The 25,542-nt window shown below is 49.6% G+C and overlaps 1 protein-coding gene across 1 annotated transcript; it reads left to right on the forward strand.

Annotated features, from left to right (window-relative positions):
• The first annotated feature begins 21,654 nt into the window (after positions 1 to 21,654).
• Positions 21,655 to 24,900, forward strand: LOC138521984 (heat shock 70 kDa protein-like). The gene has a single exon (XM_069635176.1). The coding sequence runs from the start codon at positions 22,505 to 22,507 to the stop codon at positions 24,440 to 24,442; it is 1,938 nt and encodes a 645-aa protein (XP_069491277.1). The 5' UTR covers positions 21,655 to 22,504; the 3' UTR covers positions 24,443 to 24,900.
• Positions 24,901 to 25,542: the final 642 nt, after the last annotated feature.

A 25,542-nucleotide genomic window follows, 5' to 3' on the forward strand; every position in this document is an offset into this window, starting at 1 on the left:
TTGTGTCAGTGCAACTTAGCTTTTCCAGCTAGGCCTAATCACAGTGTGACCATTGCCTTTTGCATGTGCACATATAAGTATATGGTTGACCACTCAAGCTACCATTATTTTAATTTATTTGTTTTGTAACTTGTCTGGATAGTTTTGCAGAACTGAGTTGAAGGATCGTTGGTATTTCTATGCTGGCATGACTGAGCGAGCTGGTAGGTGTGTTAAGCTTCCATTTATGTACTTTTGTCTATTAAATGGGAATTATTTCTGAGCACTTATGTCCCCATGTAAACTTAGGAGTGCTCGGAGTAAGCAGAAGACTGAGAGATACACATATATGTCGGGGGACAGGTGTTATGACGATATATTGTCAGCCCTACTTATTTTTACCAAAATAAAAGGCACTATGGAGATGGCATTAGCAATGCCTTTACCACACTCTCCCCCTCTCCCTCGGATACTGCCCTGCTTGCCGCAGCGACAGGCATGTCCTCACCTATACTAATTGAGTCAGGACTCATGGATGAAAGCCAAGCAACGCTGAACTTTGAGTGCGCTAGCCTGCCCTCAATGGCTGCGGATAAGGCATCTGGGAATGGGCTTGTATTACCCTCGATCTCGACTATGAGTGGTGGTATGGACAGTTCTCTTTTGGCTCTTTCCCAATACCCTGATAGCCAGGAGAGTCTCTGTGGAAAATCACGTCAGGACAGAGAGAAGAACACAGAGGACAGGAGGAGACGGGGAGGGGTCTTGATGACTACACTCTTGGTAAAATTTTAGCGATGCTTCAAACACATAGGACCCTGCCAAATATACTTTTGGAGAGGTCTAAAATGGAAAGATGCCCAGATATGCGGGGGTCAAGGTTGCAATTTGATAACAAGGGTTCCCAAACTGAATCAGAAACTACACATACTGACACCCTCAAAAAGCCTATGTTGGAAGTCCCACTAATAGCCTCTGGGAATAAGCCAAAGGCTACTGAGCCTCTCCTGTCCAACTGCCTATGTGTAACTGGAAGCACTTTAGCTTCCTTAACTCCCAAAAAAAAAAAATAGGGTTCCCCAAGTTAAAATAAAAAATGGTAAACGGACATATAGTAAAGGTCTGAGTAAGAATACCAGAAATTAGTGGTGTAACATGATAAAAGTTGATCTGACCTGTCCAGACCACACATCGTATCTTGACACGGCAGGAGATGTTGAAGGCATGTGTAATCGTGATGGGGGAGTCTTAGCTCCTGATAGCATCACAGATGACATGAAAAAAAAGAAAACTTGGAGACCACCAGGGGGCGCCGAGATGGATTGACGTGTCTCGGTCAAGCTCCTTCCTCCTCTGTGTGGGTAATGGCGGTCTGAGCCCTCCCAGGCCCCCCCAGGAGTGAGTGTGGGATCCCCCAGGGACGACCGGCCCCCGGTGCACTGGGAGGTCCAACTGCAGCTGGACCTGCGCTGGATTCACCAGAGATGCGGCTCGGCGAAGAGAGAGGCCAGTGCCGCCCTACGAGGGTGGCCGTCCCGGCCCGAAGTGTCTTTCAGCACGGACAGTGTGAGGACTACCAGCCACGTGCGGTGTTGGATGCAAGACTTCCCTCCAGCCCCCTGTCCTCCTGGCGAGCACCCCAGCGAGCCTCTCGGGTCTGGCTGGGGAGAGGATGAAGGTCTGAGCAGCGGTGCTCGCAATGTGAAGGTGGGCGACCTCGCGGCCATCCAGGTGGCCCACTCAGGAGTGCCCCCACCCCCCCTCTATACTGCAACGGGGGAATTGGAGCCGGGAGTGGGGGCGGCCCGCGCCAATTAGTTGTCCCTCCCGCACCTCCCAGAAAGTGCAGGTGACCCGCACCGGAGCGGTCTGCTGGCAGGGGGGGTCTTCCCCTACCCGGATTCGAGGAGTTGAGTAGGTGGATCCCCCGCCGCGGCACAGCCTCTGGTGACCGCCTGGCCCTTGGGCGTGGGGACCAAGGACGTGGGTCGGAGTTACACGGGCCAGGGGTTCTGCGCTGGTCCTGTGCATCAGTCTGGCTCCAGTGAGTCAATCCACGTACGGGGAGGTGGAGCGCCTGCGCGGCAGGGTGGAGGACATCCAGCGGCTTTACCCAGCAGCACCAGGTCTGGATTCGGTGGCCCTGGCTGGGCCAAAAAGGAAGATTTGGGGGCCATCTTTACTGCAGTGTTGTCAAGGGACTGTAGGGCTCCCCCCCCTGTTCTCTCCCAAGGTGGAGGAGGGGAGAGGGCATTGGCCGGTCGGACTAGGCCCATAGGCTGGGTCATCGTTCTCCAGCATCGCCATACATCCACTGAGCGGGAAGGAGGGGCTACTAGACCAGAGTACCAGAGGAGGGCACCCGGTATACCTGTTGCGGCGGTGTGGCCATCTCCCTCTCCTTGATTCCTATTTGGACAGTCTCCTGGGGCCCGCCGGCGGGGGATCTCCCTCCTCACAGTGCACCTCCACGAGACAGCCTCTAGTGATTCAAAGCAGCAGTCGGACACCTTGGGGGTCCATTCGGGTGGTCGGCCCTTCACCTCTCTTGCTCTCCATTAAAGGGGCCTGGGCCGGACAAAGGGGGGCCGGGTGCCTCCATGAGTTGGGCAGAGTCCCTTTAGAAATTTCCCAGGAGTCTCCCTGCTCACCCCCTCGTCTTACCATGATGGCACCCTTGCATCTAGACGCTGTGGAGGCTAACTCCGTCACCAAGGGTATGGCTGCCCTATTGGAAGAAATCAGGGGCTTCGGGGCAGACATAACAGTGCACCTTGACACGCTAGCTAAAAAAATTGATACCATCGATGACCGGGTTTAGGCCCTGGAAGCCAATTCAGCCTCAGTGGATGTTCCAGAAAGGCAGTTCGACATGCACCTGGCAGAGTTGGATTGGAGGGAAGAGAAATGTGCTTTGAAAATAGACGATTTTGAAAATAGGGTGCACCGCTGTAACCTACGCTTCCTAGGCTTCCCGGAGGTAGAGGGCGAAACGCAAATGGATATTGTTAAGCCTGCTATTGCTAAGGTCAGCTCTCTCTTCGAGGAGGCTAACACTAACGAACCGACCACAGACGTGGCTGATAGAGCTAGTGCCTCCAACAGGGGTCCCAGATCTGTCCTGGTTCGCTTTCATTATTTCTCGGAGAAGAATAAAGTATTGGAGCTGGCGTGCAAGAGGGGCCCAGTTTAGTGGGAAGCCGTGCAAATCTCAATCTACCAGGATCTGTCTGCGTTTACATTGGCCAGACGGCGGCTTTTCTCCCTCCTGGCAAAAATGCTTCAAGCTAAAGGAGTTCGATACAGGTAGGGTTATCCGTTTTCCTCGTCTTTTGAACTCGAGGGCTTCAAATACGCTTTGGTTACGGAGGATGAGATACAAAGGGTCTCACAGGAACTCCTGCGTGAACCAAGAAAGTATTCGGCAGAGACGAGTCAGGAGCGGGCCCGACTTGCCCCCAGAATGCCAAGTCAGCCAATGAAAGACGCAAGGTTTGAGGACACAGGAAATTTAGGAGGATCACCCCGGTTTCGCCAAACTCTTCCAACTCCTGAGTCACTCAGGGGGGCATTCAGTTGGTGCCTGGGAGTCAGGGGGTGGCCTGATCTATTTGGTTTTTGCCTTGAGAGAGGTGCAGGGGCTTGTGCGATGGGCACTGTTTACACAAGTTCTCGATGCACAGTAGCTGGATTAGCTCGATGTTTGCTAATTTTTCCTGGGGGTGGTCTCTGGTTGTTGTATCTGTTGTGCTAGCGGGGGAGGGTGACACTGGTGGCCTGGCTCTGCGGCAAGATGCCGTCGCACAGTATCCAGGTGTTCAGGGGCGAGGAGGCCCTCTAAGTTCGCCTGAGTTATGTTTTGGGGTTGTTTTTCTCCTCTTATCAGGCCTCACAAGAGGCAGGGGTTTTATGGGTCCTGGCTGGAATGAGTGTTGTACACGGATGCAAAATGGGGGAAATGTTTTGACGTGCTCCCTAGGTGGAGCCAGGGGTTGCTTGACCCTTTTCAAGGGTTTATACACTTTTTACGCTGACAGTGGGGTCGCTGAATGTGCGGGGCCTCAATACACCTACTAAAAGGTCACTGATGGTGAGGGAATTCTCCAGGCTCCGACTTCATTTTTTCTTTTTGCAAGAAACACACTGGGTAAAGGGGAAAGTGCCTGTGCTTAAGGCTAGAGCCATTCAGCATGTGTTTGCCTCCCCCTATACATCAGAGAAAAGAGGGGTCGCCCTCCTGGTTTCGCCCAATGCCCACTTCACGCCCCGCACGCATATTCACCTTAGTGAGTGTATATGCTCCAAACGAGGCACAAGATCTCTTCTGGGAGGAGATGAAGGAGAAGATCATAGCTTTCGCAGAGGGGAACTTATTGGTGGGAGGGGATTTTAATATGGTCTTATGTCCCGAGAAGGATAGGAAATCTCTCAAACCAAATTCAGACTTGCCCCTCCAGAGAAAGCTGACCGCCACATTCTAGAGGGTTAATGGGGAACTGGGCTTACTGGATTTGCATATTCCAAAACTAGACTGTGATCCATGCTTCACCTGCTTTTCAAAGTCTCACATGATGCTCTCCAGAATTGACTACATCCTGTTAGACTCTTCCCTACGGGAGCTGGTCCGGGACTCTGGGGTGGAAGTGGCTCCATGGTCTGACCACGATTTGGTTAAGGTCAGATTGGGCATCCCTCCTTCCCCCTTGGCAGTGAAACGACCTCTTGCTGCAGGATTGCGAGTTGAGGCAAACGCTTCTGGCCACCATCAAGGACTATTTTGCCATTAACGACAATGGAGAAATGGGCGTCATGGGGATCTGGAATGCCTTCAAAGCTACCATCAGAGGTACTCTCATGGAGATGGGCTCGAGGAGAAAGAGGGAAAGGGGCCGCGAGGAAAGAAGCTGAGGGAGAAAATAGCTGCTATTCAGCCTGGGTTGAATTGAGGTCACAAATGTTCCCGGGTAGATGGGAGGAACTACAGAAGCTGAAATCGAAGCTCGCTGTCCTCCTCGTGGGCCAGACAGAAAGGAAGCTAGCCTTCTTAAAGTAGAAATACATGGAGAAAGGAGAGAAAGCAGACAGGATACAAGCCTGAAGGCTTAGGGAACGCCAAATCAACAAAAGTGTGAAGTCGCTTCGCTCACCGGGAGGGGAGATTATTCTCAGTGATGACTCTATCGCAGGCCAATTCAGGCTGTTTAATGAAGGGTTATACTCTTCGGAATATTCTGGGGACAGTTCAATAGTTGACAGGTTCTTAAACTCCCTGCCGGTTCCCCGTCTGTCCCCTGACAAGGCCGGCCCCTGGAGCTCCCTATCACCGCGCAGCAAGTAGTGGAGACAATCTCCTCATTAAAGAGTGGGACAGCCCCTGGATATGATGGCTTCACGGTTCGGTTCTATAAAACTTTCCGCTCCACACTGGCCCCATTCATGGCCAGAATGTTCAATGCCACACTGGACACGGGGGCCCTCCCGCGGTCCATGATGTCCACTCTTATCGTGGTTTTTCCTAAAGAGGGGAAAGACCCTTCCCAATGTCAGTCTTACCGCCCCATCTCCTTCCTCAACACGGACGTTAAAATCCTGGCCTATAGGCTGGCAAAGCTTCTTCCGTCCCTTGTCCACGGTGACCAAGTTGGCTTCATCCCCGGTCGGCAGGGCTCAGACAACGTGAGGAAAATGCTGGACCTTATACATGAAGCCAGGAGGCAGCACCTAGAGTGCTATCTCCTTTCGCTGGACTCAGAAAAGGCCTTTGACCGCGTCGAATGGCCTTACATGGGGAAGGTGCTTCAAAAAATGGGACTAGGCGAGAGGTTCTGTGGTTGGGTCTCAGTTTTATATAACGGTCCCTAGCTAGGGTCCTGGTTAATGGTTGCACATGCATCCTTTCATCTCTCTAGGGGTACCCGCCAGGGGTGTCCTCTGTCACCCCTCTTATATGCGTTGGCGATAGAGCCTCTCGCTATCGCGAACCATGCGGACAGTGGGATCACGGGGGTACAGTGTGGGGAATGCGTTTTTAAACTGTCACTGTTCGCGGACGACATATTAGCTTACCTGGCCGATCTCCCGGAATCGCTGCCCCGGTTGCTCGACCTCATTGGCTTCTTTGGATCATTTTTGGGGCTCAAAATTAATGTGCACAAGTCTTGTATAATGCCGATGGGTGTCGGCGACTGCGAAGTCAGGGGGATAACCGAAGTGCAGGGAATCATAGTTGAACAGGATGCCATTCCCTGCTTAGGTACTTTCATTCCCAGGGACCTGGGCCATGTATTTGACCTTAACTTCCCGCCGCTCTTGGCAAAAATAAGTAATGACCTTACATACTGGCCCCCCTCACCTTGTCTTGGTTTGGGTGCATGACCACAGTCAAAAAGAATGTCCTTCCCCGGCTCCTTTATCTTTTCGCGACCCTTCCCACCCCGTCCCAGAGTCCTTCTTTGATGTGATTCAATCCTGGCTCCTCCGATTTATCTGGAATGGCAGAATTACATTTTCCACTTTGACCCTTCCTAGGACCCAGGGAGGTTTCTGGCTCCCCGATTTCAGGTTATATTATAAGGCCGCACAGTTACGGGTGATGTTGGAACACATGAGGGATCAACTGGGAACCTATTGGACCTTCCTAGAAGACAGCCACTTCCATCCAAAAAAAATCAGAGATCTCTTGTGGGCCACTCCCAAACTCCTTCCGGTGGGTCTTAAGACCCATCCGACCCTTACGGTCTTATGGGAGTCCTGGAGGCCAAACAAGGTAAACAAATGCCTCTCTTCCTGGCCATCCCCCTTATCCTCATTATGGGGTCCCCCTTTTGACCTTGGTTCCAGAGGTTTTCGTGATTTTCAAGGGTGGTCGGATGTAGCGTAGGAGAGGGCAGCACAACTCTTCCGCGATGGTGCTTTCATTGAATATGAGTAACTTACTGAGGCTATAGGGGATAAGCCCCCCACTCCACAGTTTTTGAATATCATTCGGCTGAAAGGGCTACTTACCAACCCCAAGTGGCTTGCTGATCTGATTCGCCCCTTACCCCTTTCGAGAGAATTTTGGTGGAATCCAGTTCCAGGAAGGGCTCCCTTTCCAAAATATATAATGCTCTTAATTCAGCTAACCTAGAGGGCAGACAGTCATTCAAAAGAGTATGGGAGGAAAGGCTGGGTATTCCCCTGGAGGAGCCAACATGGAGGGAGGTCTTTAAGTCTATCTTTACAGGGTCTTTATATACCTCTGCTATGGAACACAGCTTTAAATTGCTTCATTCCTGGCATCGCCCCCCCCTCGTCCTGACCCGAATGTTTTCAAGTTTAGAGGGGTGTCCCGATTAAAGCCTGCACTCCAGGCGCCCATTTTGAAGTACCAGGAACGTTCACACCAAGATATGTGACGTATGATGAGCAAATAAATCAGCAGAGAGCCGCAGTAGGGCTCTGTCCAGTACCTATCAGAAGAGCAACACCTATTGAAGTACCGATACCCAGACAACCATGGACAGTAAGGTATCCATTAAGAAAACCCTACCAGCAAATGAAACGAAATGAAGATCGCCTAAGATCAGTCCCGGAAGAAACCAAAATGGTCTTAATGGAAGACGAATGGTGAGGTCACGGGGACCCGGACAGACGTACAGATAGAAGAAATAACGACCCGAGAATGACACAAAGAGATGAAACTCCATGAATAAGGATATCGTGAACCTAAAAGAGAGAACAATGTTGAAATACCAAGAAGCTTATGCTGTAAACTGGATGAAGATATTCAACCAGCTAACAACTGTACATATGCTTGGAACTGCAAGAAGGCTAAGAAAACAGTACGGCTTGCTATACTAGGTAGAAGAATAGTGCGGCAAGTGCCATTATACATAATCTACCTCAAAACGAAGCACAGTATTATAAGTGAGATTCCACTTTGCACGAAAAAGCAGAATCAACCCAGGTTACTAAAGGCTGCATGAGCAGAGATTCATTTTCTAGGAAAATGAGAAGAAGTGGCCGAATCGTAACTCGGCAGATGCAACTCGTGCCAGGAGAGCCAAGGTCATATCAATAGAAGGAATGAACAGTAGCTACATATAATTGAAACTTAAGAACAGAATATCCTGTCTCTGAAAGGTCGAGATAAGGAGGCGTAGGCAGGTGGCAAGTCGAATAAGAATCGAATGCACAAATTAAGAGAAAACAGACAAATTCACGGTGTGGGAAACATGTGACCAGCCGAGCAAGGAGAATCACGGGCTCACACCTCCGCTTGGCATCTGCCCAGGAAGAGCTATCAGAACTTTTCCAGACAGAAGATGCAGTTTCGAGGCCAACCACTTTAAAATAATTGACACATAGTTGCTGAAGTGATGATTGATTGTAACCTTAATTGGAGGAAGGCCGGGTAACTAGGGGGCACCCTGCACCTGGCTGACCATTCTACGTGCTGCTAAGCAAAGTGGAAATGTATGCATGGGGTTGTTGCCAACCCAATCACAATGGACCAAATAATCTAGGATCCTATAGTTAGTAGAACCAATGGGACGTTGTACTTTTAGTGACGTCTACAGTAGTCATCGTTGAAGGAAGGGCTTAGACACCCACCTGACAGTGTTTACCCAATCCCCTCACTCCGTTAACATATACAGATATAGAACCTATATTAAAGTTACCTTTTCCTAACCAATAGAATTGCATATTAACGTTGGAGTGTTGTATGTCAATTATGACGAGTTTTCAGTATAAATGCTATGATTTTTATGAAGTTCATTAGAGTTGAAGCGAGAAGGACGATCGCATCACTGCTGATTTCCATGACTCCCCGTTTTTTGTACTTGTCATTAAACAGACTCCCTTTCCCACACCATTGAGTTGTCCTTATCTCAAGGGTGCAGCTATCTCGTCTTAAAGTACTTTCGGAGCAAACCTCGGCTCTATGGGCCGGCCGGGGGTCTCCGGAGTACACTTGGTAGCAGAGATTGATGGTTTATCGATTATCGATTATTGATTAGAGTAAGACACCCATTGACTGTCGACATAAAGTAACTCTAGGTCTTCGGCAATATCACGAGTCCTTTGCCATTTGGCTGAGTTGACCTTGAAGCTCCCCGTAGACAGTGGTAGTGTAAGAAAAACTGGAGACCAGGGCCTGAAGGGACCCGTGTTCCCCACACATCCCTTCCCATTCCCACAGACCGCTCAGCTTGTGAAAAGCCGAAGAAGACGGTAACGAAGGTGGTGATCCCGAGGGTCCAGAGAGGAACCATTGGAACGGTGAGTGAAAAAGATTGAATGTTTTGGCAAAAGTGCATGCCTTAGAACAAGTAAAGGGAAAAGGTAACGGAGGGAAGAGGGAAAACAAAATATAATTAGACGTAGTGAAGAATGTATATATATAAGGGGATAATGACTTGAGAATAATTAAGTACATAGAGGTTACCGGGGAGGACACCCGAGAAGAGAGAGGGTACCGCGGAAGACACAGGAGAAGTGAGAGGATTCGCCTTATTCCTACACTTTTAATACAAGCGGCTATAAGAAACGTGTACCCAGAGTCCCAGCTAAAGGGGGAACAATTAGACTGCCACGACGGTTAAAGACGTTGTGAAAAGGGTACGTTTAGACTCCATGAAGGGGTAATGATTAGAGGCAGAGATATCTGTGACCAGCTGGTGTTCGTCTAGTCTGTCAAGCATCTGTCTTACATGTTTTGTGTTGTGACGTCATATATCAAAACATTGTCTTGGAGAAAACTGATTTAAATTTTATGCGATTGAATAGCTGAGGTAATATCGCATACGAATTGATGTTTTTTGAGTAAAATAGAAGGTATAACATTTTGTGAAAAATCGGGATTCGAGCTTGCTGTGTTTGGTGCTCGCTCATATTGTTGGAACTGTTTAAGCCACATGAAAATGTTAACAAGTTTTATATAAGAGGAAAGGGAACAGATTTTGGGCATGGAGGACATAACTCCATTGACACACTTATACAAACAGTTGACGAAACACACAAGAAATACAGTACAGAGTGGGTTAAGGTAACCGCTCACAAAATGTTTATGCCATGGCCACAGGGTGGGTCCTTATCTAAAGCCGTATTGCAACACATGACGACATATTTGCATGCTACGTATATGGGCAAAAAGTTAGAGAAACGCCTTGCTATTCTAGAACTTTGGAAAATGTATGAACAGGAAGAGGAGCCGCCGATAGATTGGCTACTTAATGTATGCCCAGAGGGGGATGAGACGCCTACCGCGCCACCCGCCCCATCCGAAACAAAGGGTGAAGAAAGTAAGGACGAGGGATTATACCCGCTGAGAGAGCTTAAAGCAGCCACGGGGTACAGCAACCCGGCATACGAGTCACCTATGCAAAGTAGTGACGAAAATCAAGGGAAAGATAAGGATAAGGATATTGTATCCACGGTCTCAAGGGACAAGGGGAGACGCGATGCCGAAAGAAGGGATCAAGCACAGACAAGCGCATCTCTCGACAAAGAGAGAGAAGGGAAGAGATGGAAGGGAAACGAAGATAGGACTGATGAGATAGCATTTGAAAAAAACGAATGGATGGGAGGACAACTATTTTATTGAAACTTGAGAGCAAAGGCATTGATGGCGTGAAACGAAAGGAGAGGTAAGATGAGGTACAGAGAAAGGGAAAAGAGAAGGAGTTAAGATACAAAAGAATAAGAAAGAAAAATAGACAAAGGCGAGAACAGCTATATCGCGAAGAGCAAGAAAAACAGCTCGATTGCAACCCAAGAGCAGCCAATGATCAAGACAGACAGAAGCAGCAGAGGTTAGAGGAAGAGCAAAGGATATGTGAGAAAAGAATAAAGAGACGAAGAGATGAGGAAATTCAAAGGGCAGATGAACGTAGAAATGAAAAGTAAAAGGAAGAAGAGTCAGAGAAGAGGCTAGGAAACGCAAGGAATTTGATGGTGATGTAGAATGTAAGCGAAGACAGAGACCACGTGATCTTGAATATCTGGGGAGAGAGGTTAAAAAACCAGATCCAGTAGTAGATTGGGAAGACATCAAAGAATTCTTTCTTGCGTACGATTCAGTACCAAGCACGTCTAGGGCAAATATGGAAGATGACTTCGACACCAGAAGCATCGGAGAAACGATCGATAGAATATATGATGAAATGGGGTTAGAACAAACACCCCAAGGGGAGGAGGAAGACGACCGCCTGGAGAGCACTCAGCTCTACAACACCGAGGATTGCAGCCGAAGCAGTGGGAATAGAGAACTATCCCTGGATAGATTAGAAATCAGTAGAAACAATGAAGATACAAGAAGCTGCACGAATTGGGGACAGACAATGTCCGACTTAGAAAGGGAGGAACGCAAGGAAAATGAGGCAGAGAAACGCAGCGAAAGACGACTCCCAAGGGAAAAAGGAATAAGATGGTTAGACACTAGTGAATCTGTATGAAGGGCATCAGAATCAGCCACTTAGTCAGACCGACATGAAGAAGTATCTCATGGTCAGAGGGGGGTGTCTTCACCACCATATGTAGACAGGCTCAGGACATTGCCAGGCAGACAGCCGGAAAGTGGATACACGAGTTAGAAAAAATGACAGGAGGAAACATATTAGCTATAGGGGACATTAAGGGTCTCTTAATCGCCATACTTGGTGAGAGACCGGACGGTGTGTGGTCATGAGCAGGCTACCCTGGTGTAACCACAATTAATACTGTGCATAACTGAACTCCATTTATCAATTGTAGAGCCACAGTATGCAAAGCGCTACGAGTGTTGTATCCAGACACTTCTGATATGGGAGCTATAATGACACGAAAAATGAAGGAGTCAGAGGATCCATTCATTTACATACAGAATTTTCAAGACGCATGGGTACTCAAGACTCATGAATCTTGGATGAAATCTATACCTGTGTTATACCATATATTGTGCCAAGGGCTGCCAGAGCCGGTACAGAAACAGCTCAAGAAATTGGTGGGAATTGAGGCCAAGACTATTGCAGATTGCTGCAAGAAAGGAATCGCAAAAAGGAAGCTGCATGTAAGGGCGAGGAAGCGAAATTGGTGCAGAAGAAATTGTCAAAATATGCCCTTGAGGGAGCCATGATAACTAGCACAGCTGAATCAAGTATGCAACAAGTGACTAATCCACAGCAGAATAATCAGAGCAAAACAGGGCTTTACCCCAGGGGAAGAGGATTTAGGGGAGGAGGATGGCAGAGTAATCAGCGAGGTTTTCAAAATATGCAAAATGGTAATCAAGATATGTCAAATGGGCAAATGATCTGACCGCCGCCAGTATGTTGCTTGTGTGGAATGACGGGGCACTTAGTTCGCACATGCAGAAACCAAGGTATGATGCAGAACGGCCAAGGAACAGGAGCAGGCATGGCGAATCTACCTGCAGTTTTACAGCAGGGTATTGCACAGAATCACACGGCGCAACACCAAGCGCCAGGAGCACAACAAGGCGTGCAACCTCAGAACATGGGGAATTTTCCACAAGGACAATCCCAACAGGCACCGTTGCAACTTTCGCAGACAATGAGCACAGGGCAGACCACGAACCCTGGAATGGGAAGTAACAATCGGAATGGGGGAAATCCACCAGTACACAGTGGGTCAAAATTGTATATGGACTAGGACAGCTCACTGGGAACCCTGATGTATTCTATCCTATCACTGACACCAGACCCTCACAGGGAACCTAGGGTGGATGTTGTTATCGGGGATAAAGAATATTCCTTCCTAGTTGACACAGGTGCAACGCGCTTGTGCATACGTGAAGGCAAGTTTTCCTTTTTTGGAGAGGCCATAAATACAGTGTTTTACAGGAGCTACAAGTCGTGTTCCCTTCACAAATGCACTTGCAGTCTCAATAGGAGAATGTGAAATGAATGTGCCGTTACTATATTCACATCAGACCCCAGTAAACATTTTGGGTAAAGATTTAATGACAAAGTTAAACATGACAATCTCATTCACGGAGGAGGGCATAATATGTTCAACTCCAGGAATGCACATTCATATGTATGCGAAATGATCAGAGCATACGCAGGACACACAGCCATGAGGGCTATACCATTAAAGCCAGAAATATTTGCATATGGTATGCGTGTGCTTATGGCAGGATTGCCAGGTCCTGCAGACAGAATCATGGGAACCCCTGATGAATTCTTATTCAGGCCAAGAATACCGATGCATGAGGAAAAGGACAAGTATTTCCCTTGATGATACACACAGCTGCAGTACGAGGTAGGGTGGCCTTGATTGACGGTTATGATGACGAGGGCCGACAATGGTGCGCAGTGATTGCCATTAAAGAAGGGTATCCATTGACTGATGTCACTGATGATGATCTGTTTGAAGGACAAGCAGATATGGATGAGACAATTGTGGAAGTGAGTCTCACCTCTTGTGTGAAAATGATCAAAAGAAAAGTGCCTCAGAGAATGATGTTGGCACAAAACCGTCCTGAATATTTTGATGATGACATAGCCCAAGTGCCTGTCTCAGTATGGACTACAGGACCCTGTGACATAGGCCTTTTGAAGGGGGTTGGAGAAGTGAAGATTAAACTGAAAACAGGAGCAATTCTCCCAAGAGCACGACAATATCCCATGTCCATAGAGGCAGATGACGGGATTTTTAAGACAATTTCGGCTATGATGGAGCAGGGCATTTTAGTGACGTCAGAGTCGTCATGCAATATTTTGGTTTATCCGATCAAGAAATCAAAGGAGGGGTCTTGGAGGATAATCCAGGATTTACGCCCAATGAATGATATTGTTGAGGCTGAGTTCCTTTCAGTCCCTAACCCGTCTACAATTCTATGTAATATACCCGTTGAGGCAAAATATTTTACAGTGATTGACTTGAAAAATGCATTTTTCTCAATCCCGTTGCACCGTGACTCACAAGATGTGATGTCATTCACATTCATACAGATGCGTCTGGAAAGCGCGCGACTGCCCCAGGGGTATTGTGGGTCTCCATCTATTATTAACAGAGTCCTGCAGATGGACTTGAGCAATATTGCACTAAAAAGTATCGTCCTGCAATATGTGGATGACATCCTAATTTGGAGCACAACAGAAGAACAATACAGGCACTATTCTGTTCAGCTATTGACTATACTGGCTGAGAAAGGATATAAGGTCGACAAGGAAAAGTTACAATATTGTCAACAAAAAGTGCTGTACATAGGCCAGCTGATCTCACATGAGGGAAAGAGAGTGACCCCAGAAAGGGCTTAAGCCATACTGAACACGGCTAAGCCACACACGATAAAACAGATGCAGAGCTTTCTAGGCCTATGCAACTATGTTAGAGCAGGGGTCTTCGACTATAGCTCGTACACTAAGCCTTTACTTCTGGCCCTAAAGGAGGCCCAAGTCACGAAAGAAAAGATTGAATGGTCTGAGACCACGGAAAAATGGTATGCTGAACTCAAAAGAGCTATTTGTACAGCACCAGTTCTAGGGATCCCCAATTATGCAGAGGAAATTTACCTGTTTTCACACACGAATGGCAGCGTTATTATGGCAGTACTCACACAGAGAACCACGTTGGGGTACAGGCCCCTGGCATACTACAGTGGGAATTTGGACCCAGTAATAAGAGGTCATTTTCCTTGCGAACAAAAGTTAGCTGCCACAGCGTTCGCCATAGAGAAGGCTACAACCATTTTGATGGGATGCTCCATGATATTGTACGTCGAGCACTCACTATTTGCCATTCTAGAAAAACCAAAGGGCACATTTACATCTCAGAGAGCTTCGGCTTATTAAGTGATCATATCAAATCCATCGATTAAGATAGTCCGATGCAAGATAGTGAACACAGCTATGTTTATAGCCGAGCCAGTCACTGAAGGAGAGCCAATACATGACTGTGCGAACTATGAAGAATTCTATGATGAAATCCCCAGGGTGAAAGAAAATGCCTTAGCAGGAGAGATCGTCTTCATTGACGGGTCTTCAAGGATCGATCAAAGTGACGGACAAAGATATACTGGCGTTGCTGTGGAGAAACACACAGCAAATGGAGAATTTCAAGTACTTATTAGTGTGCAAATACCATCTCATTATTCAGCACAGGCTGCAGAATTATTGGTGTTGATACTCGCCATTGATAATCACGCAGACCAAGAAGTAACAGTGTACAGTGACTCTGCCAATGTGACGTCAACAGTGCACGCAGGCCTAGCACGCTGGAAAAGGAGGGGCTACCTCCGAGCGGACGGCACGCCAGTGCAGCACGCAGCCTTATTGGACAGGCTGATCAAAGCACTACAGCTGCCAGTGGGCATAGTGGTCGTGAAATGCGCCGCCCACACGAAAGGGACAGATTTTATCTCACACGGAAATCAAGCAGTGGACACGGAAGCCAAGCGTATGGCACCCAAAAGTGAAACAATCATGGAAGTGGAAGTTATCCATGCCAACGAACGAATGATGGTTACACAAACTGCACCTGAAAGTTACAGTAATTTGGGGCAAACACAGCTAATGGAACTCCAAGGGGAGGCACCAGAGGAAGAGAAGAACCTTTGGAAACGTCAAGGGTGTTCTTTAAACCCCTCTGACAGCTTGTGGCAACAAGACAGCAATGGTAAACCAGTGATGCCTATAGGCCTGTTAAAAATAGCGCTGGTACACAGGGTTGGATTGGGCCCTCGGTCTTTCGGCCCGTGGCCGGGCCGAAATCTTTCCTGGGAAGTGGGGGCCGGTTTCTGGCCATGCCTAGGCCGGCTTGGAAGAAAAAAAATAGAAAATACAAAAAAAAAGTTCATCTTTTTTTTCAAACAGCCTTTCATCCTTCTTAGGTCGATAAATGAGTTCCAACACAGGTTGGGTGATATTGTATGCATATTTGTTATATAAAAAAGAGCTTAAGCGTAAGTGCTATACAATAACAGATTATCATTTGGCCTTGGACGTCTGCTTGAATTCACAGTAATTTAGTGTACTTAGGGACAATGCTATTTGATGCCACTTCCTGTTTTGTCAAGAGGTGAAAGGTCCTGTTTCATCGCTTCCCGAGATGTCACTTTGGGGTGGGGTCAAATGACATCCCTTCTGGTGATGTCATCAGAGGTCAAGGGCCGTGAGGCGAGGGGTGGGCCACTTATTTGAGGCGAGGGGTGGGCCACTTTCTTTTGGGTGACCGGGTCTATTCTTTTTCCCAGTCCGACCCTGCACGCCACCGCGTGTTCCTGTGTCCATACGGCTCTGTGTGCCTTTCTACTTCTGTGTCCCTCTCCCCTCCCCCGCTGGCCCCCTTCATGCTCTACCTACACATCTTCTTTTCGTTTTGCCAGTCTCCCTTGCCCCTTTTACGTGCTTCCTTGGTTGGTTTCTCCTTTCAGCTCTACCCTTCTTACCCATTTATCTCCCCTGTGTGAGTGTGCAAGTCCTATTTAGTGTGCAGCGCGTGCAGTTTTCGTGTGCAGCATGCAGGGAGGTTCGTGTATATCACATCCACTGGTCTCCCAGGTGCAATCTAGGCCCCTTAAAACGCACAAAATAAAAGGGAACACTCAAATAACGAGGAAGCGGGATGTGACTGTGTGTTAGAAGTGAGAGGTCGGTGACAGCAAACGTGAAGAGGTATAGGTGACAAATGGCACACATGTATTGGAGCGAGGGGTGACAGTGCGTATGAAAGAGAAGGTACGCGTGTATTTTTGGTATGCATGTAAAACATGAGATCTGACATAGGTGACAGCTTTGTCGGGCTTATTTCAGGATGTGAGTTCCTTTCTTGAGTCCTGAATGCTAGCAACTGCCTGATGAAGGGTCTGGAAAGAAAGATTTATGCCAGGGCTGCCAGTGGGTCATGGACCCAGTCTTCAGGTACCAAGACCTGTCTTTTAAAATGTGCATACAAGTGGGATTTTAAAAAAGGCACACTAAACCATCTGCAGGGAAAAATGTCATTTGTCCCCCCTCTCCTGCCCACTGCACTGGGGGACTTCACCTGTTGTGTGCGGGTCTAGTGGTTCCCGCTGCGTGCTTGTCATGACTGCGTCATGACGCTGTAACAATAAAAGGGGCTCTGCTGGCACCGCGAGGGCCGTGCAGCAGATCCCCAGGAAGTGGCAACTCGTGTCTGCGTGTCCATTATTGGGGGAAGGGCCTGCCACGTGTTCGTGGCCTCGTCTGCTGTTTGGCCTGGGTGCCCCCACGCCACGGCGCCCACATGCTGGGTGTTCCCAGCCATCGTCATAGAGGCCGGTGATCTGGCTAAAGCAGGGTGACCCCTGCCTATCATCATCTGCGTGATCGCAGCTCCTGGTCCGGTGTCGGGAGGCCCCGACACAATCTGAGGCCCGCCCCGGTGACCCGAGGCAGGCCTACAACACTGGCGACGAGGACTTTTCGCCCCCTCACATGCAACGGGAAGCGTCTGAGCGGTCAGCGTTTTCCGTCGGGCTCACGGAGTGGGGGGCGGAACCAAGAAACCGCGTGTGCATCTGCGGTCTGCCACCAGGCCCCCTGGAGGGAGCACATCGGGCATCCGGCGCTGAGGCTTTTCGCCTCCAGCCCCTTACAGAGAATATCACCATCTGTGGCAGAGGCCGCTGTATAAACGAACTGCCGGCAGGACCGCGTGGCAGGCCCCGGCCCACGGCAAAGGAAGGGGGCGGAGCTTATCGAGGCCCGCGTCCGCGAGGGGTTGCCGCATGGGCCTGGTGAGGCAGCCGCTGGGGTAACCCTGCCACCAGTCCTTGATGCGGCAGCCAGGGCGCCAGTGCCTGTGAACTCCGAGGCTGCCGGGGGGGGAGAGAAAAAAAAATCGGAATTCTCTGTGTGGGCTCCAGGCTCGTTCTGCAGTGTGGCCGGCAAGGGGCGGCCGGCAAGGGGCGTGCCCCAGCGGCGGGCCGACAAGAGGCGGGTCCATCCCTCGGCCTCCTCCGCAGAGGAGGGGGAGCAGGTTCCAAGACCCGGGCCGCAACAGTGAACTGCCTGGCCACCAGGAAAGGAAGGCTCACCACCATCTGGGCCTAAGGAAGAAAAATATATCCTCTGTCATAAGGAGTGGGTCTTGTGGCTCACCAAGGCCCATAAAGGGAAAAACTGTCCGGTGAAGAGGCTGGGAAATGCAACGCCAACCCCTCCCGCAAGCCCCTCCCGCAGGCCACAGGTGTACCAAGCCCGAGGGTAGCGGCTCCACACGGAGTGCTCGTGCGCCCTCGGGGGAACTCTACGCTGGGTGACACCACTGAGGCCCAGTTCGAGGAGCACTATAACGGAGACGGCCCACTTTGATACCTCGGCTCCAATCCACATCCCCAAGAGTAACGGGTTTTCTGGGGAGCAGGTCGACGCCTTCAAGGGACCTCCCCACGAGGGGTCAAGCTGCTTGAGACCCAGTAGCCACGGGCACCCCCGCCACACCGGTGACCACATCTGGCATCATGAACAGCATCCGGCATGTCAGACGACGAGGGGGTATGTCGGGGTCAGATGGCACCAATACCCCATTTCGATGTCCTGGTTGCGCCTGCAAGTCTGGGGGCCCGGTGGGTGGCCTGGATGGAGAACCTGGAGTTGTACTTCGCTGCAATGGAGATCAAAGACGCAGCCAAACGCCCGACACTTCTGTACTCTGCCGGACTGGCAGTTCAGAGGCTGTTTAAGACACTAAAGCCAGCGAATGAGTCCTATGGCGCAGCCATCGCGGCCCTGAATGAGTACTTCTGACCCATGGTCAACAGGGACTACGAACGGTTCAGAATGAGGTGTACCAGGCAGGAAGAAGGGGCAAGCCTCTATGTATTCCATGGCAAGTTGCGTGGCATTGCACTGTCCTGCGACCTGGGGAACTTCGAGGAGGAGGAGATCAGAGCGCAGATAATCTATGGCTGCAGCTCTTCGAAGTTACGCAAACAAGTCCTGAGGGACCCGATGCTGAACCTCGACTGCATATTAGACCTCGGTCAAGCCCGGAGGTGCGGGCCTCAGTCATGGACTCCTCCAGACACCACCTCAAATTGGAGGCCCCCATGCAGCAAGTGAAAATCGAGAAGGTGGCAGCTGTCGGCAAATGGCCAGGTGGAAAACCAATGAGGAGGGGAAACAGGCCAAGGAGAGACCCCAATGCCACCATGTGTCTTCAATGCGGGTAGGATCTCCCACACCTGCAGGACTGCCGGGCTAAAGGACACATCTGTGGAAGGTGCAGGAAAGCAGATCGCTTTGCACGGGTGTGTCTCGCCCCAACTCCAGCCAGCATGGCGGCGACATCAGGAGGGAGTGAGCTGAAGCGGAGACAAAACCCCAGGGTGGCAGCAGTCCATGTGGCTGAGGGTCCCAGTGGAATATGCTACGATGCCGGAGAGGAGGCAGATGAAGAGAATGTGTTCTTCCTGTCCTGCAGCAGCGCCGGTGGCCGGTTTGATCCGGGAATTTTCTGAACTCCCACAGCCCGTGGTCGGGCCCCGTGATGTGCGGACTAGAACACACTTGTTTGTTTGCAGTGATCAACGGTGCAGGGTCAGCAGCCATTAAGAGGTGCGCGGACTTGAATGCACCCAATGCTTGTTGTGATAATGTAGGGGCACGGTTGGTGTCCGGAATAGAATGCACTGTGTGGAACACAGTAGAAAGTTCTTGTTTGCAGTGGGGTTTTGTTTTATTTTGTTTATAATAAAGGAGGTATGTTGTGTGTGGGTCTAGTGGTTCCCGCTGCGTGCTTGTCATGACTGTGTCATGACGCTGTAACAATAAAAGGGGCTCTGCTGGCACCGCAAGGGCAGTGCAGCAGAGCCCCAGGAAGTGGCAACTCGTGTCTGCGTGTCTATTATTGGGGGAAGGGCCTGCCACGTGTTCGTTGCCTCGTCTGCTGTTTGGCCTGGGTGCCCCCACGCCAAGGCGACCACATGCTGGGTGTCCCAGCCATCGCCATAGAGGCCGTGATCTGGCTAAAGCAGGGTGACCCCTGCCTATCATCAGCTGCGTAATCGCAGCTCCTGGTCCGGTGTCGGGAGGCCCAGACACAATCTGAGGCCCGCCCAGGTGACCCGAGGCGGGCCTACAACATCACCCACTTGTTACCTCAAAGGCAAACAATGCCTTTCAACCTCCAAGCAAGGGGCATTTTGTCATGTGTGTGTGAAGCTGCAGTGGCTATTTTAGTTGATTTATACAATTCTGCAAGAGGTTCATTGTTGGCATTGCTTTGCCCCTGCACAGAATGTGAAGAATTTGCCCAAATCCCGGCATTCTGTTGGAATTGCAGGGCCCTGGGGTTGTCTGTCCCACTGGCATATTTAAACACGGGCACCTGCTGAGGGTTCTCCCCTTCCTGACTCTGTCTAAATTAGGAAATTGGGCTAGCCCTACTTCTGCGACGGCTGTCTGTGGCCTTCAATATGAGTGCTATATGGGCTCTTACCTTACATTTGATGTAGGTGCATTCTGCTTTATATTATGTCACACTTGCATATGGCCATAGCTGCTGATGCAGTGATATTTCGTGTTATTGGATCCCAGGTATTAGGCTCTTCTTGCTAGGACCCCTTCACGGCTGGAAGCCAGGTCTTACCTTTATGCAATCACATTGTTTCTCAACCCTTCAGTGTTTTCTCACCCAGAGAAGTGCCACTTACCTACATCAAGGAGGAGAAGGATGTGTCAGCATGCAACATGACATAAAGTGCCCAGCCAAGTGCTGACCACGAATGCAATCTTGGCTAATGGATGGAGCCAGTCTAGTGGCTTGATAAGGCAGCATCATATGTTTGAAAGTAATTCCTTTATGCTATACTATTCCAACTACATGGTAGCTCTGCCCTTTACCACACACCCCTCTCTCTGTAGCTGTCACAAACTAGAACATTCAGTGCAAGAGTTCTTGGACAAATGCAGAGCAGTCCCCCATTGCAATTAGCACTAAGAAGTCTATTCTCTATTGTAATTAATGCATCCTAGAGCTGCCTCCCTCGGCGGAATTCCTAATGCAGTGAATTCATTATTCCCATCCTTATAATGCACCAATTGTATGATGAGTTCCTGGGGTACCAAACTGCACCAAGGGAAACCGTGTGCCCCAAATAAACGTATGTTGCACTTCCCCTCCCCTGCATTTGGAGCTTTAAACGACACCGGATCAATGTTTGCTGTTGGTTTATGCAGGCAGGGTTTCCCAGGTGTAGGAGAGGGGCCCCTAAACACCATCAAAACAATCACAGCACTCCCCAAACTTCATGAGCTGTCTTCTACCTCGACACTTCTCATATACAATAGAGATGGCTGGAAGGGGCGGGACTAAATCCACACCGTCAATCAAAGCCTTCAACCAATCATCTATCAGGAAACCGACGTATTGCGTCATTAGCAATGGAAAGCCACGCCCAGGCAAGGCTGCGGTGTCTGAGGTGCCGAAGCCATGTGTGGAAAAGAGTTTCTGGATATTTCCCGCTGAAACACGCAAGAAAGTGAACATTTAACAACAATACAAGCGGAAAATGAATACGTCGGTGTGTTTTTCAGTCTCCACTTAAATGTATAGTATAGTTCGAAAAGCGCTACGAATTTAATTTTTGTGAACTACCAGCAATTTCCAGAAGCATCGCGTCATGGACACTTTATTAACATGACACGCCCCCCGCTGGCTTTGATTGGTTCCTGCTAAAACAGCCCGGAATGTACTGGGCGTTTCCCGAAGCTTCTGCGAAAAGCCGCGCAATGATTGGCCGCGCTGTGAGGAAAAGACAGGAGGTTTCCAGAAGCTGCTCGGCTCGAGGAGCCATGCTCTATTCTGATTGGCTGGGAATGGTGAAGCTTCGGGAAAGGTCTGGGTGTGCGGGCAGATGCGCTCTATGATTGGCCAGGGGGCGGGGTCTAGGTAGCTCGTGGCCCTTGTGTACATTCGCAGCGTGTGTATAAATGTCAGCGGCAGAGCCTGTCAGCAACATACGAACAGGAAACCTGAACATAACTGAGCCAGAGCGCCTAGAAGAGAGCAATCCAGACAGAAGCACTAAGAACATTACTAGAATTGAGGGGCTGAAGAACTGCTGACAAGCAAGTTACATAACTCCTCTACCAGAGCTTCCAGCAGCGCAGATACAGCAACCTCGATTAACCTACAACTGGGCAGAGCGCTCAGCCAAGAGACACCCAGGAGAGGAAGTCTGCAAAATACCAGAGCCTACAACTGGGCAGAGCGCTCAGCCAAGAGACACCCAGGAGAGGAAGTCTGCAAAATACCAGAGCCTACAACTGGGCAGAGCGCTCAGCCAAGAGACACCCAGGAGAGGAAGTCTGCAAAATACCCGAGCCTACAACTGGGCAGAGCGCTCAGCCAAGAGACACACAGGAGAGGAAGTCTGCAAAATACCAGAGCCTACAACTGGGCAGAGCGCTCAGCCAAGAGACACCCAGGAGAGGAAGTCTGCAAAATACCAGAGCCTACAACTGGGCAGAGCGCTCAGCCAAGAGACACCCAGGAGACGAAACCTCTGCAGCACTCTCCCAACCTTCCAAGCAGAAATAAACATATCTGAGAAGAATCTGAAGCACTGAAGATGTCGGCACCCAAAGGAGTCGCTATTGGCATTGACCTGGGCACCACCTATTCCTGCGTGGGTGTCTTCCAGCATGGCAAGGTGGAGATCATTGCCAACGACCAAGGCAACCGCACCACCCCCAGCTATGTGGCCTTCACTGATACCGAGAGACTCATTGGGGACGCAGCCAAGAACCAGGTGGCCCTCAATCCCCAGAACACTGTCTTTGATGCCAAAAGGCTGATTGGCAGGAAGTTTGATGACACAGTGGTGCAGGCTGACATGAAGCACTGGCCCTTTAAGGTGGTGAGCGATGGTGGGAAGCCCAAGGTGCAGGTGGAGTACAAGGGGGAGAGCAAGACTTTCTCTCCAGAAGAGGTGTCCTCCATGGTGCTGACCAAGATGAAGGAGATTGCTGAGGCTTACTTGGGACACCCAGTCTCCAATGCTGTCATCACTGTGCCTGCTTACTTCAATGACTCCCAGAGACAGGCCACCAAAGATGCAGGTGTTATCGCTGGCCTGAATGTGCTGAGAATCATCAATGAACCGACTGCAGCTGCCATCGCCTACGGCCTAGACAAGAGTGGCAGAGGAGAGCGCAATGTCCTCATCTTTGACCTAGGTGGGGGAACCTTTGATGTCTCCATTCTGACGATAGATGATGGCATCTTTGAAGTCAAGGCTACAGCTGGAGACACCCACCTGGGGGGCGAAGACTTTGACAACCGCATGGTCAATCACTTCATTGAGGAGTTCAAGCGGAAGCACAAGAAGGACATCAGCCAGAACAAGAGAGCGGTCAGGAGGCTGAGAACTGCTTGCGAGAGAGCCAAGCGAACCCTGTCCTCCAGCACTCAGGCCAGCATTGAGATCGACTCGCTGTACGAAGGCATTGATTTCTACACTTCCATCACCAGAGCTCGCTTCGAGGAGCTCTGTGCGGATCTCTTCAGAGGTACCCTCGATCCTGTGGAGAAGTCTCTGCGAGATGCCAAGTTGGACAAAGCTCAGATACATGACATTGTGCTGGTGGGTGGGTCTACCCGCATCCCCAAAATCCAAAAGTTGCTACAAGATTTTTTCAATGGCCGAGAACTGAACAAAAGCATCAACCCAGACGAAGCTGTGGCCTATGGTGCAGCTGTGCAAGCTGCTATCCTGATGGGGGACAAGTCTGAGAATGTGCAGGACTTGCTTCTCCTCGATGTGGCACCGCTCTCACTGGGACTTGAAACCGCAGGTGGAGTGATGACTGTTCTCATCAAACGAAACACCACCATTCCAACCAAGCAAACTCAGATCTTCTCCACCTACTCTGATAACCAGCCTGGCGTCCTGATCCAGGTGTTTGAGGGTGAAAGAGCAATGACCAAGGACAATAACCTTCTGGGGAAATTTGATCTGAGTGGAATCCCGCCCGCCCCACGTGGTGTGCCACAGATCGAGGTGACCTTTGATATTGATGCCAATGGTATCCTGAATGTGTCTGCTGTGGACAAGAGCTCAGGCAAGCAGAACAAGATCACCATCACCAATGATAAGGGGCGGCTGAGCAAAGAGGAGATTGAGAGGATGGTGCAAGACGGTGAGCGATACAAAGCGGATGATGAAGCTCAGAGAGAGAAGGTCACTGCCAAGAACTCCCTGGAGTCTTATGCCTTCAACATGAAGAGCACCGTGGAGGATGAGAAACTGAAAGACAAGATCATAGAGGAGGACCGAAAGAAGATTGTGGACAAATGTAACCAGACCATCTCCTGGCTGGAGAGCAACCAGCTGGCAGAGAAGGAGGAGTATGACCACCAGCAGAAGGAGCTAGAGAAGGTCTGCAATCCCATTGTCACCAAGCTCTACCAAGGCGGCATGCCAGGTGGAATGCCTGCAGGTGGCTGTGGAGCTCAGGCCCGCCAAAGCAGCTCCGGCACTGGCCCCACCATTGAGGAGGTGGACTAGTCATGGACAGTAATTTGCTATGTTCATGGACCCTTACCAGGTGGCTCTGGAGCTCAGTCCCGCCAGGGCAGCTACAGTACTGGCCCCACTATTGAGGAGGTGGACTAGTCATGGACAGTAATGTACTATGTTCATGGACTCCTACCAGGTGGCTGTGGAGCTCAGGCCCTCCAGGGTAGCTGCAGCACTGCCCCACTATTGAGGAGGTGGACTGGTCATGGATAGTAATGGCCTATGTTCATGGCCTCCTACCATGACGTTTTATTGAGTGGTCAGAAGAGCTAACATGCTTTCATTATTTAGCTCCAAGGACTAAGGGCTGCTAGCCCGAGACACTGTTTACATGTTTCACTCGCGTATGTACATATTTTATGTTGAAGAATATGAAACTTGTTATTTGACAGCATGGTTCAGAGCTGGTACTTTGAATATGTAAAATAAACATATTTTTCTTTTGACCTAAGTTTTTGCTTGTTTACTTTTCGTAAGCACCTTTTCTTTAAAATAATGCACGTTTCCGTCTGAAAATAATTATGAACATTGGCTTTGTTTGCGCTGCTTTCAGCTTGAGCGTTGTCTTGGCACTATCTATTAAAGGCGTAATTCCAAACTTCAGGAAGAAGGTAATAAAACCATTTGTAGTGTGAGCAGTGTTCTCCTTTGGACGCTGGCAGACAGCCCAAATATTTCTGTGTATTTGAGTTTATGGCTGTATAAGGTTTTTTGGCATAATGGATAGTATTGGTGGTGCCTAGCAAACCATTGATAATGGTATTGGCAAAGGACACTACAGAATGGCAATGTTTTCAGAGAGAGCCTCTCTACATGTAAGAGCACAGACAGAGCTGGACACGACCAAGAAGCAATGAAATAGACAGATTTGCTGGGCTTGGTTGTCTGCTTAGTGTCACAAAACATATAACTGTTTTCTACAATCGTTCTAACTTGCATTCTTGACATAATTTGTTTTACAAGCAATTTAGTGTAGGATTTTGACGAGGAACTAACTGTACAGCCTACTGAAAAATGCTCATATGCCCACCGACAATCCTCCTATGCCAGGGACTGCTCTGAGAGACCCTTTAGTGTGTGGGTGCTAA

Source organism: Ambystoma mexicanum, chromosome 13, assembly GCF_040938575.1.
Source record: "Ambystoma mexicanum isolate Mex_15411 chromosome 13, UKY_AmexF1_1, whole genome shotgun sequence".
NCBI classification, from domain to species: Eukaryota; Metazoa; Chordata; class Amphibia; order Caudata; family Ambystomatidae; genus Ambystoma; species Ambystoma mexicanum.